The sequence below is a fragment of the Drosophila innubila genome (genome assembly GCF_004354385.1).
Source record: "Drosophila innubila isolate TH190305 chromosome 2L unlocalized genomic scaffold, UK_Dinn_1.0 4_B_2L, whole genome shotgun sequence".
NCBI classification, from domain to species: Eukaryota; Metazoa; Arthropoda; class Insecta; order Diptera; family Drosophilidae; genus Drosophila; species Drosophila innubila.
Window position 1 is genome coordinate 12,858,722 of NW_022995372.1, and position 14,149 is coordinate 12,872,870.

The 14,149-nt window shown below is 36.3% G+C and overlaps 1 protein-coding gene across 1 annotated transcript in view; it reads right to left on the bottom strand.

The window, feature by feature from the left end:
* Window positions 1–14,149, bottom strand: part of LOC117782220 (disintegrin and metalloproteinase domain-containing protein 10) — a 119,476-nt gene that overhangs the window by 6,101 nt on the left and 99,226 nt on the right. The window contains 1 exon segment of the mRNA XM_034619247.1: window positions 2,246–2,736. Coding sequence (XP_034475138.1) covers window positions 2,246–2,736 — 491 coding nt within the window.

Sequence of the window (14,149 nt, forward strand, 5' to 3'; positions counted from 1 at the left end):
CAATGCGCTTGACATTCGCAGCAAACAGGCCGCCCACATGGGAGGGTGTGTCTAACAAAGCAGCCAGACAAACAAACGAGCTCCCGACCCCATTCCTGAATTACCCCTAACACACCCATATATACACACAACAAGCACTCTTCAAATATATTTGTATAAAAATGCAAATTCAGCTAAAACCCGTCGAATATTTTACTAAAGTTTATTCGGTTTTATGCGCGCGCTGAGCGGGTGGTGACTTTGGGATTACCTAGGGAAAAGAGAGGTGAGACGGGGAGGAGGCAGAGGGTCTATCATCGCTACCGCTAACGGCAGTTTTTGGTTCCAAAATCAAAACGCCGCTGGGCGCATTGACAACAAAAACCGAGTGAATAATGCTGCGGCCGAACAAAAACAGACGGGCAGATACCTCGTACAAAATATGAGTATACGAGTATTCAATAAATATTATCTAAATATTAATATGACAAGCAAATTCCATCGATTGTTTTTCTTCAATAAATGGTAATAAAAATAAGAAGTAGCTCAGTCAAAGTTTTTTACAATACGAAGAAAAAAAGTAATAGCAATTTTGCAAAAGTGATAAGAGCTTAATAATATTTTCTTGAATAAGAAATTTGAAAGAACTTTATTAACTCAAGGTCATGTATACCCCTTAATGCTTTGCAGTAGAGTATAAAAACGCGGCACGAACGCAACGACGAACGAAACAAATGCGCGAATTATGCAAAACTCATTGCAAATAAACACACAAAAAATTGGAGAAGAGAAGAGAAAAAGAAAGAGCGGGAGGAGGAGGCAAAAAACGAGAGAGAGAAAAGGACTATATCGCGGGAAGGATGACTCTGACGAGGATGTTGACGTCGACAACGTCGCATACAATGCGAAAAAATGAACGTAAACATAAAGTGCGGCAAAAGAATTGCTTGCGAATGGAAAAGGATAGAAAGAGAGAGAGAGAGAGAGAAAGAGGGAGCTAGCAGACTATAACGGTTGATTGCATGCGCTGTAGGAACCGAAGCAGGTCAGCTGATTGGATGATTACTTTGAAGACGACGCAAAGCAGGCAACACTCGAGTAATTTGTTGTTAGGCAAGAAAACCGTACTTTCTAGCATCTGGGGATACAAATCGGTTAAACGACCTATTTCTAGAGCTAGGATGAAGTTGCTGAGAGTTTGAAAAACAATTGAGAGCATCTTGAATAATACTTTCAATCATTTGATGCATGCTAAGCTCTTGAGGTTTGAATTAAATCAATTATAATGAAGAGCGTATATTTTCTAATGAAAGGTGCTTGAGTTGGACGGTTTTCGTAGCATAATTTTAAAAATTGACTTCTTAGTTATGATGATAATAACTTGAATTGTATAATGAAAAGTTATTGAATAGATATATTAAATTAATTTGTAACACGCAAATAACGGTACATCATTTATACATTGTTTCATAATTATGATTTAGAATTTTCTAGATTCTGAATCTAAAAACCTTTGATCTAGATAGTCAAGCAGTACTTAATGTAGAACAATGAAACAATGTTGACTGAGGAAATTGAATTTAATGTGAATAATCTCAGATTAATACTGATTTAGAATTAGTCTACAAATCATTTATATTATTATAATTTTTAATAATTCCTATGTGCAAACAAACTGATTTGTAGTTAAATCTGATATATGTTCAGTTGATGAGCAATCACTATTAAATATGAAGCAACATCAATTTGAAGTTATCATTGATCAAGAATTCTTAATACCATCAACTGCTGAAGCTCTGCAAAACTATTAAATTTTTTTAACAAAACAACCCAACAACTCACAGCTAAGCAACAATTTTCACTCATCGTAGCGCATCAGTCAATTTCTTTGGACCATTCCCCTTACCAAAAAAGAAGTGGAAAAACATGGCGTCTGGCTGACTCCACGCGTGTCCCTCGCTCTTTCTCAGCAATATTCGCTGTCTGTTGTCTCCCGCTTCAGCAAACAAAAAAAAGGAGAAGAAAAAGAACGAGCTCGGCCTTTGTTTTATGCGCAGACCCAAAGTGAAGCGTTCGCTCGTAAACAATTGCAAAATTCATGGATTTTGTTTTGTGTTTTTTAAGCCAACAACATCGCCCCCCATAACCCCCCTGCTCCTTATTGTAGCTGCTTCAGTTTTAATTTGGCGCACAAGCTAAGAGCCCGCTGGACTCCTTACACCCCCGCCTCCCCCACTCAATTTGCAATCTTCTGTGTCAGACTTACATCGGCAATGCCCTCACGTATATGGCGCCAAATCAATGGATCTGTTTGTATATAAAGAGAGCAGGTATTTTTGTTGTCCTCACGGCCACGTCCGGTACCAGTTGTGCCACCAGAGCCATTCGATGTGGAGCCAGCACCACCATTGCCACCAGTGGAGCGACGCACTCGCTCGTGGACAAGCTCATGCCAATCGGCGGCATTGGCTGTGGTGCCGAGTCGTCGACCAGTCGATGGATCATAGAATGCACCATCGGCATAGTTGGCCTCCTTCGTATATTTTTGATGGGGGAATTTGAAGTCATCATCGCCACTGGTATATTTCTTTGGTGGATGCTGTTGTTGCTGTGGGGCAGCTTTTTTATGGGGCTGTTTCCGGTGCAGCTTTTGAACATCCTTTGACATCGGTATGGGCAGCTCCTCGACAGCTGAATTTTGTATATTCTCCATCCATTGTGAGACCTCCTCGGTAATTCCGCAGCCGCCCACGTGACCTGCAAGTGCAAAAAAGAAACAAATTAAAAAAATGTTCAAGTTGAAGTTAATATGCTCAAGTTGAGTGAAAATAGACATAAAAAAAATTGTTAGCACGCTTTCATTTTAAGCAAATTAATGCTGATGCAGCAACATTCAGTTTCACCTTCTCGTCCACTGAAAAATAATTTTATGAAAGAGGAAAAAGAGAATAAACGACAAAAAATTAAAAAAAAAAAAAAAGTGCACGTTGCATGGTGAAATTATTTATGGCGTACAAAATGAAAACCACGAAAATGTAATTAAAGAGCAAAACACACAGACAGATAATAGCGGAGAAAACCGTGCGAGGCAACGATGAACACAGAGAAAAAGAAGAAAGCAGAGCAATGGAAACGAGACAAAAATGTTAATGCAAATGCCAAAGTCAACTGTTTGAAAATGTTAAAACAAAGAACTGAAAAAAATAAAAATACAAAACGAATAAAATAAAACAAAAATAAAAAAGTGCTGCATACTTTTTGCGGCGACTGCACTTTAAATGCAACACCGGAATTTATATGTATATAGCCTCAACAATTATATTTTATTTTATTTAAATAAATAGCAGTTGGCAATTCTCAGGCCAGAATGCAACCTTTTAAAAGCATTTTCTTCTTGGACAGCGGAAACCGTTAATAGCCCAGAGCCGGTAATGAAAATTTATTGTTTTATTGTTTAAGCACTGTTTGGTATTGTTTTTTATTCTTCTTCTGCTTTCATCTTTGTTTTTGTTTTTATCTTGACGCGTTTTGCACGCGCCGTTTTCCACTACAGCAGCACAATAACAATTGTCAACGGACCTCAGGAATTTTTTAAAGCTGCCCGCATTTTTATGGTCTCAGCAATTTACATTCACTTTACATATCTTGTCCCGCCATATGGACGAATTGTTTCGCTCTGGGCCAGTAAGACAATGTTTACCAGCTTACCTTAAAGCAGCTTAAAATTCATCAAAATACTCATGAATAAATAAATGTTATTTGTGATAAAATGTAATTAGATTCGGGATTTTGATGCACTTTTCAATCAAGCTGTCATATTAAAGTGTTTCATATGTATTATTTATTCAAGAGCATTCATATTGTTCTTATTTCATAGTACAGTCCATTTCCATCCCCTTTCGTTTTTTCAAAAAAATTTTCAATATTATTTCATCTTTTTTAACTTGGGAGGCAAAAAAGAAATACTAAACTCCTGGCCATGTGCTTTTTATTACATTATATTACATTGCATACATTTAAAATGTAAAAAAATTGTAAAATAGCGAAATAGCTTTTAGATGAAAATTAATAAAATTACACGAAATTGTTGAAAATTTAAGCCAGTAGGTTAATTCAAAAAACTAATTACAAATAATTTAAAGATTGAATTGAAAGTTTCATACAAATGCGTTTTTCAGAACTATATTGTTAGTGAATTTCGAAAAACAAAATGAGATATAAATACTTAGAATATTATGTTAAGTGGATGCTGTAGCATACTTTTTGACTATAAATATATTTATAATTTTTTTTTCCCCCAGAAACGTGACCTTTTCTGTTTTCAGTTGACTTTAAAGTAAAGTACACATTTGAAAGTTTGCAAAAGAAGTTGAAGCATCTGACGGAGGTCGCATTAAGGATTCAGTGCACTTTTCATTAAAAGTTTTCAGTCTTCTTGATTCATACTTTAATTCCTCGCAGCCGCTGTTGCTGTCCAGCTTCGACCAACTGTAAAAGCTCATAACAGTCTACCCAGTTTCCACTGGCCCACTCAGAGACCGGACTCCCAAACTCCTGGTCTCCCAGCGTCGACTGTCGACTCTCAATTCGAATTCGGACCCAGGGCCATTCTGTGTACATAGTCAAAGGCAACATTGCAGCTTTCAGCTGTGCTATAAATTTTTATTTGGTTGCCTGCTATTGTGTCAAGTTGGACGAGGGAGTTGTTACTGTTGCTGCCATTATCATTATGCTTTCGACTTTGCTTTAGCTTTAGCTTTAGCATTCCCCTATTCCCTTCATCCCTTCTCGCTTTAAACAATGCAACCGTTTGTCTTTATTATTTCTTTACAGCGTTGCCAAACTTCTGCTCGCTGGCTATGTGGCAACGCCGCATTGTAACGCGACCTATGCCAAAGTGCAAATTGTACAGCAGGTGTTGCTGCAGTCCACGGAATGGGGTTGGAGGACAAGTTGCTACTGAAGCAGCCACTAAATACATAACACTCGACAAGCCAAGAATCCGACAGTGCGCAGCTTCCGCATTTTCTTTTCCGCTGCAACTCCGCAGCTCCCCCCTCCGCTCAGCCCCTAGCCCAGCATTTCCCAGAAGTGTAATTTGCATTTCAAAGGCAGCCTTCCCTTATTCCCAACCTCTTGGCTTTTATACCGTATGAATAAGTGAAATGGGTGTACAGACTTGAGAATGTTAATCCAACAGTTTAGGCTGGTTATATCTATCTAGGGCTAGTCTTTATATCATAAATTAAATAAATATAAATTGAAATGTTGTTCATGGAATTGAGTTTAAGTTTTTGTACAAAAATATGAAAATACAGCATGTAATTTTTTTTTTTTTTTTTTTGTTCGGCATCAAAGTGGAAAATATAATACACAGCATATAAGAAGTCAAACTCTTTAGTAATTCTTCTTCAGGGAGTTTAAAACCTGCCTGGTCAACAGCACTCAAAATTATATTTATATAAGTGAAATTTATAATTTAATTTTAGAAAAAGATAGAATTGAAAAGTATCGTAATATAATTCGAATATAAACACAGTTTTGTATGTTCATTTAGCTATAATATTTAAAAAAATATGAATATGATATAATTAATTGCCCACATTTTACAGGGCATTGTTAACAACGTCAAATACAATTTGTTCTTTAGCACTTGCCACTTGTGCCCTCGCTGAGGTTCTTTGTGTGCCGCGGCATTTACATTTTGTGGGGAGAGCTTTGGACTTTCAGCTATCGACGTTGGGTTTGGGGAGCTGATGGCCCATCTTACTCCAATGACCCGTTTTTATTTTATTTTTTGTTGTTGTTGCAGCAGCGGCTTTACTTTCCTTTTTTTTCGTTGCTTTTTAGGGCAGCTTTGTTGCAGGAACTTCTCTTCGTTTTTTGCCCTCTCAATACCTCTCTTCTGCTCTCTTGTCGTTTCTTTCTCTATTTCACTGCTATTTGGAAAGGGATTGCATTCAATCGCGCTTATCTGATGTGTTTGCCTGGTCGTAGCTGCCTGGCAGCCTTTGTCAAGATGTTGTCTGATTTTCGGTCTTTATGCTGTGTGTGTGCTTCTTCTTTTTCTTCTTCTTTGAGTGCGCCACTCGAGAGGGGACTGTCTCCCTCCCTCTCTCTCTCTCTCTCTCTCTCTCTCTCTATCTCTCTGCGTGTAGGTGTATGTGACATTTCTGCGTTTGAAGCTATCTCTCTGACTCTGTATGCTCTCAGCATTTCAATCAACAGCTGTTGCTGGAGTGTCGTCTTCTGTACATTTCATTTTTATTTTTTTTCCAATTTCTCTCTGCCACTCAAGCGTTTTACTTTGTGCCTTTTCGTTGTCGTTGGCTTCATTTGACGCGACAACGTTGTCTCTCTCACACACATACCAGAGCACAGGTCACACCTATATGCTGCCCCTATCTGTCTATCTTCAACCCCCCGTCAGCTAACACTGCCCCAAGCACAACGACACTTCAATCATATTTTGCTCTGCAGCTACGTTGAGATTTCTTCGCGAAGATTAAAGTGCACTTTGGTGTTATCTTTGCCCGCAGTCAGTTCGACACCCAATTCAACCTCTAACCACACTTTAAAACTGCAGCAACTTGCACTTGTACAAGATTTTTACTTTTATATCTTGGCTGTCGTTTTGCTTTCTTGTTGCTCCAATTGCACAAAAGCCACGCGCCCGACTTATGAATTTTACAACTTCCCGTTGCCAGCTCAGGGCGGCTTAGGGTTTGTCCTCCTACCACAAGATGGCGCTGCCATGGGATTTCAACAACAGCTACAGCTACCAAGCCAGATAGACAAACGGCGCTCAGACATGCAAGCGGCTTTTATAGGGAAGTCTACCTAACCTAAGTCCCCCCCCCCATTTACATTCAGGCCACTTGTGACCTCTGTAAGATGCGCAGCAAAAATGAAAAATAATCCCAAATTCAATTGCAAATGAAATTGAGGGCGAAAGGCGCCCACAATACACCACAAAGAAGAATACACAAAATGAAAAAAAAAATATATATATATATATATATATGTAAGTATATATATAAATATATATCCACATATTACACAACGAATCCCAAAAGGCCAAAACAGACGCTTTTCACAATTTTGACGCTTCAGAAGTATAAAAAACAGCGTTAAGCAGAAAAAAACAAATGACTCACGAAAACATTTACAAAGTAATGGAATTGTAATACCCTATAAATTCCGATACGACAGAATAAAAAAAAAAAAATTGGAATTAAATTTTTAGAATTTTTTTGGAAAAATTTGCGATTTGAATCAAATACCTGATAATCGATAAGCGAATTCGGATAAGAAAACACTGAAGGCTTTTTTAAAGATAAATATAGCAACAAATTATTCAGTGCAACATATTTTTATACAAAGAATTTAAATCCTACATTGTGAAGACCATTTCCATATTGAGTTCCCACTTTGGATAGCATTCGAAAACGCTGAATCTAATCTTTTGGGTTTCCTTAAGTCCCTCCGCCAATTTCTCCGTTTTTATTTTATTTTTGCCTCTTCTCCGTTTTCTTATCTTCATCTTCTTTCTATTCCTTAAACGTTTTTCCAGCTTCCATGAAAATGAATAAGCTGTTGCAAGAAACTTGTTATTTCCATTATTTCCGAAATTGTTGTAAGTGTAGTAAAATATTTAATAGCATACAACAGAGGGCGCCACATGTCGCAGATGCCGCAGGGCAATTTCGAGGGCGTTTACATTAAATGGGCGTGGCATGTAAGTGCGTTTTAAGCGTATTCGCAAATGCTCTTGTTGCGCTTTCTTTTGTGTGCTTATGTGTGGGTGTGTGTGGGTGTATGTGTGTGTGTGTGTGTGTTTTTAAATATATTTCAACAAATTTTCAGTAATTTGCTTTTATTTTGCAAATGATTTGATTATTTCATTCGTGTTTGTTGCTCCTTTGGTTTTGTTTTTGTTGATTCTCCGTCATCTTAATCATCGTCAACGTCACTTGCCAGACTTAATTTGTTTACTTTTGGAACTGTTGTTATTGTTTCTCTTATTATTTGTTTTAATTAAAAAATGTTTTAATTTACCCAGTTCAAGTATGTGTGTCTGTGTGTGTTGTGTGATGGTTGGGAAGTTGAATGGATTGATGGACTGAGAGATTGAGCTTTAAATGCCCGACTGGATAAGCAGCTTATGATGCAAGACGTTTTATATGTAGCGGCTTTGCTTAAGTAGCTTTTGCAAACCCAACAAAACTCAACACACATGTTCATTAACAATCAACTCAATTTCATTTCTGGGCTCTGTTCAAATTATTTAGTCATTAGTAAGCCTAGATAGAACCTAAAGTCCTCTAATTACCTTCTGATTGGATTGCTTCTTAATTTTGTTTGGCTTTAATATGCAAGATTGAAAATGGCTGTGAACAGTCTACACGTTTGAATATTTAAATTCAATGCTGGATTAGCTTATGTATTTCATAAAATGTACAAATTAATTATTAATTCCAATCATTTCAATGCTTAAGTATTATAATCATTCAATAGAAAGTACTTAACTCTTTGAAGTATACCATAAGTAGTCTACTAATCTATTATCAACTACGACATACCCTATTTCCAGTCCTAAAATAACATAATGACTATTGTATCATATGAATTTAAACACATTATGGCACACACAAACTAACAAATTTCAAGCTAGTTAAATAATATATTTACATTCGAAAGCATTTAAAGTAGAAGTGACAATTTCTATAGCTTTGTTTTTGGGTGATAGTGACTTGTAGAACATTCCTAAAACACTAATTGGCAATTATCTAGTATTGATATTACAACTTTGACTAATCATGATTACTGATTTATTATTAATTTTTCTAGAAGTTAATATTAAATACGAAACGACCTCCATAATTAAAATACATTTTCAAATCTACAAAGAACATACCAGCTGCTGCCTTCATTCTCATATTATATCTGTATATTCTCGGATTCATTCTTGTTGTATTTGGGTATGTAATGTGGAAGACTTTGATGTGGTGTGGTCTGGAGGTGCCGTCAGCTATTGCTCTTCCTGTCGTCGTCACCTGCGCTTCAGCACTTGTACATAAAGCCAACAGCCAACCAACACTCCAATCAGCAAGCCACTTGGCCAGGGCCCAAAGTACGAAAATTACGCATTTTGGCAGCGTCCGAGGCGGGTGTAGCCCAACAAATACAACGGACACGTGGTCAGACAGTCGGTTCTGGCGACAGAACCGCTTTCCGCATACAAATTAGTTTTTGCGGCTCAGTCTGTGGACTGACTGCCTTCCGGACTCTCTCACTCTCTTGGCCACAGTGTCATACTTTACGCGACGGCATCTGTTTTGTTTATATTATTATTATATTTTTTTCTTTCCTTTTCAGCTCAAAAGACATTAATATTAAATACATAGAGATACAAGCTCGTACATATGCATTAGTTCTTATGTAAATGTGGTAAACACAAGTCTGACACGCTGTGGAATATTTCTATCATATGTTTTGGGCAAGAGATGAGCTGCTTACAATTAGAGATTACTTGGAATTTGCATGGTTATCTGGACTGGTTTCGGAATGTAAATATATTGAGCTTATTATGAAACTGTAACTCATTGAAAAGCGTTAGGATCTAGTTAGAGAATAATTTCTAAAAAGAAAAATTCCATTCCATTATAAAAGAAAGAATTGCCAATGCTCTGTCGATAATAATAACAAAATATTTATACAATGCTTGTGTAAATAGAAAAAAAATATAATATCAGAAATGGTACTATTGAAAATTGTACAACCTATTGACCACTAAATATATCGACAAAGTACAATAAATAATAACAAGCTTTGAAATATTTTCAAGAATATAAAAATAAAAATATTAATTTTGTGGCATTATAAAAATATTTACTAAATTTAATTATTATATTATATTACATTGTAAATTACTTTTTGTTGTTTCTGTTTTAGTTTTGGTCAGACAATTTCCTAAATTACTGAAAACTTTTAAATAAAATAATAATTTTCATAAAACTGTACAACAGACTTGGAAAACCACAAAAGTGCTTCATAATAATAGCGTGTGTGTTAGCCAGGCAAACTAAGTAAAAAGTTTTTTCTCTACAGTTTGTGCAAACTCTGACTAATTGTTGTAGCTGTTAAATACTGGCACCTGTTCCCTTGTCCTAGTTTTACTGTGACTCGGCTTGTCACTCAACTGTAGTGCCGGCCAAAGATAAACATGAATTTTGTGGAGAATAAGAGCAAATGCTTATTTAGGAGCTAAAAACCAATGAAAATGGTAGTCAAGCAATTTGTGGTCAACGCAGGACTTCAAGGCAAACGACGACGACGACAAGTGGGCGAAAAGTTAACACAACACGAAATGACAGGACATCAACATCAGGAGATGATTTCAGAGCTATGGCTAAAGATAGAGAAAGAGAGAGAGTCAGGGAGATTGAGAGAGTTTACCAACTTTAAGTGCGTGCAAATGACGTAGAAATAAGCCAAATCTTTTGACGATACAAAGTACCAAGTATGTGTGTGTGTGTGTGTGTGCGTGTGTGTGTGTGTGTGTGTGTGTGTACTCACCAATTAACGACAGAATAATTTGGTATGCCATGAATGAAAACGAGACTCCACAGCTCATCCAGACTTTTGCACATGCTTAGAGAGTTGAGGGAGAAGAGGCTAACCAGGGCTGGGGTCTATGGAATTAGAAAAGTTCATTTGGCAGAGCAACTGTTTGGCTTTTGGCCCCTTAACATGGCCCGAACCGCTCTCTAGAGATTTCCCTGCCAAATTTTGCATGCAAAGCAAAGTGCAATATCAACAAGCAGTCGAAAGAGTAGGAACAGGATTCCAAAACTGCAGCACATACAAAGCAAGAGACAGAGACAGAAAATGAGATAGTTAGAGGAGAGAGAAATATGTCGACTTGTCATACAAAGCAGAAAATTTCAATGGGACAAGTGCCTTGGACACATGAACATACATGCATACATGCATATATAGATAGATAGACAACTAGGAAATTTTCGACAATGCAGTATGCAGGCGCAGCTAATGCGCAGGAGATAAAAAAGAGAAATACGAGAATGTGAAACGAAGTTGATAAAGGAACCAAAACTGTGTGGGTATCTAAAGAAATGAAATGTTCCCAGGGGAGGCCAACACACACACAAACACACACATGTAGACATCCCCATATGTCCTTATGTAGGGGCACTTTTGTTTAGTTGGAATTTTCATTGCATGCAATTTGACCATAAAACAAATGAAACATTGCGGTTTTATTTTCGGTGCCCACGCACACACAGAGACATCTATGTATGGCAATGAATGCAAACTGAATACTCAGCGTCGTGAATAGTGAATAATAGTTCATTCTGTTGGGCCAAGATTTTTCATTCAGTTGGTAGGGTTCGCATTCAAATTGATGTATATGTAGATTACTCGCTCAGATTGACAACAAATACAATGGCAAAAGGAAATTTGCTGTGAATGGGCCTATACACTGACAGAAATATATTTAAATAATTTATTTTTAAACAAAAGTATTTAAAAAAATTGGAATATATTCTCTGCCTATTTCTACTTTTGCATTAATTCGACTTGAAACCAATTAAAAAATGTGAGAAATCTTGTTTTTTTTTTAACTATTGTACGGTCTAGCAAATTCTATTTAAGTTGAGACTGGAAAAATGAAAATGACTTGTAACGTTCTCCTTTTATTTCTGAATCCTTTAAATTAGCTATTTAAAATTAAAGAGTAACTTAAAATGAAGTACATATTTTAAAAATATTATTTTCGCATCAATTTATCTTAGAAACATTTTTAAAATGTACGAAATCGCAACAACGTATCTTTTTTGTTTTAGAAATACGTATCAACGGAGTTTTATAATTAATAAATAAAATCTAAGCTAAGTTCATTTATCCACTCAACATAACATTTTATAAAATTTTTTTATAAAAATACCAGTTATAATTATAATAGCTAAACTGTCAAAATCTCAGAGTGGAGTGTTTTAAGAAGAGTAAAAGCAGTACAAGCTTAATTTCCTTCGGTTGCAAACCAAAACGGAAGTAACAAATATCATCAAGCCCAATTGCATTTGTGGCCGAAAAGTGGAAATATTTACTTGTTCCCCATTTTGGATTGTGGATAGGATAGAGACAGACGAAGGCTTTTCGGGTGCAGGTTTTGGTTTGATGAAGTATACTTAGTTAGTTGACTGCCTTCTGGGCAGTAGAAAGGAAGTACCAGCAGACAAGTACATTAGATAAAAGGCTGGCTAGCAGGCAGACCGACAGACCGACAGACAGACATACATACAAACAGACAAACGGACAGATGGAGCACAAGAGCTTCCAAATAAAGTCTACTAGAAGTATCTTCGTGCTTAGGAATGATAAAAGTGGTTTATGACTGGCTTACGTTTCGGTTATGTCTGTCAGGGCTCAAAGCACAATAATCCACAGCTGTTAACGAGCAACTGTTAGTTGTTATTCCATGTCTACAAGTAGAGAGACAGCATGGCCAGGACACAATTGAATTTTGTTTTAAAATTATGCTTAAATTTGTGCGCTGAGTGCTTAACACATGCTTAGCGCGGGGAGCTTTAGTAGTTATCCAATTCTTTCAGTTTCAAGTTTAAAAGATAAGTTTAGATTTATTTTTTCTTTTTTTTTAGAAAAAATGTTGTGATTAAAGTATTTACAGATATTTTGCAAGCCCAGAAAATACAGAAAAGTTTCATGAGAGCAATCATTATTTGCAAACATTCATAGCGAGGGAAGCAATGGAAATTATCTAGTCTATCTAATGGTTAAAGTTAACTTCTATTGCAATTTTAATACGGCACTTATAAACAAAGCTCTGACGCTCCTAAGTTCTGTTATTTGTGTATAAATTAAACTAAACTTTTTGATACACTAAATCACAAATTTTAAAAGTTATAAAACAAATATTCACTTTTTTCTAACCAATTGGTAGTGTGAAGTGCTTGGCAGTAGTTGTTGTTGCTATCGTTGTTGCTGTGGTGATTATTGTTGTTGTTGTATGTGCAACACCAGTAAGAGCTACAATTGAGTTGAGTCAAAATCTATCCTTGTTGCGCCAATGACAACACCGTCGCCATCGTTGTCGATTCTGTTGTCATCGTAGTCATTATCAAGTACCCGACACCCAACACACAACACACAACATCTAACACAAAACACCCTCCGATGGCCAAAAATAACCGGAGGAGCACTTAAAACAGACCACATGACAGACGCCAATAGACTCGCCTTTCTTCTCCCCCAACCCTTATCCTGCCATAATCGGTTGCCTCGGTAAGTCTGTGTATATGTGTGTGTCTGCGTTTGTGTGTTGCGATTGTGTCTGAAAATGTTTTATCATTGCGTTTGAAGTCTCTGCAAACCGCAATTTTCAGTTCAATTTAAATTTGCTGAATGAAGTGTTCATTGCCGTTTGTTGTTCTTGTCCATGTTCCCCTCTTTGAGAGCGACTGATGTTCCATCTCATGTTGCCAAGGTAGTGTGCAAAGGATTTTCTCAGTTATTGCCGACATAGCAAAGTTGTTCAATAAAACAGGTATCAGGTTTGTTTTTAGCTTACTTGCATTGATTGGATTACATTTTGCAGAGCATAGGATTGTGTAAGTTTCTCCAACTATTATTGGAACTGATTTAAAGTCAGCCAACAACAATTACGATATCAAATTGTATTCTCTTATTTTTAACATTTTAGGAAGAATATTGAATAGTTTAGATCAAACGGATTTTGTTTTTATTGTATTTTAACTATTTTTCCGTAGCCAAACAGAAAATTTATATTTCTCCTCATTAAATTATTTCAAGTGTCATTATACTAATCAGTTTATGGAATTTATCAAGATAAAAGTAAAAAGCAATACGTAAAGTATTGTATAAAACGATAATTATTAAATACTTAACCCTAATGCAACGTCCAAACATAAATATAAATTAACTCTATAAATTAAAAAGTGACAGCCAAAACGTAAAAATATTATTTTTAACTTTTTCTTTCTTATTTTGGAATTGCTTTTGCATAAGTTGAATTAATTTTTATGGCTAAAAATAACAAGAGGTTGTTGCAAGGTCCTAAGCAAACTAAAACACCTGTGCAAATGCATGAACTAAATCCCTGAAGCCA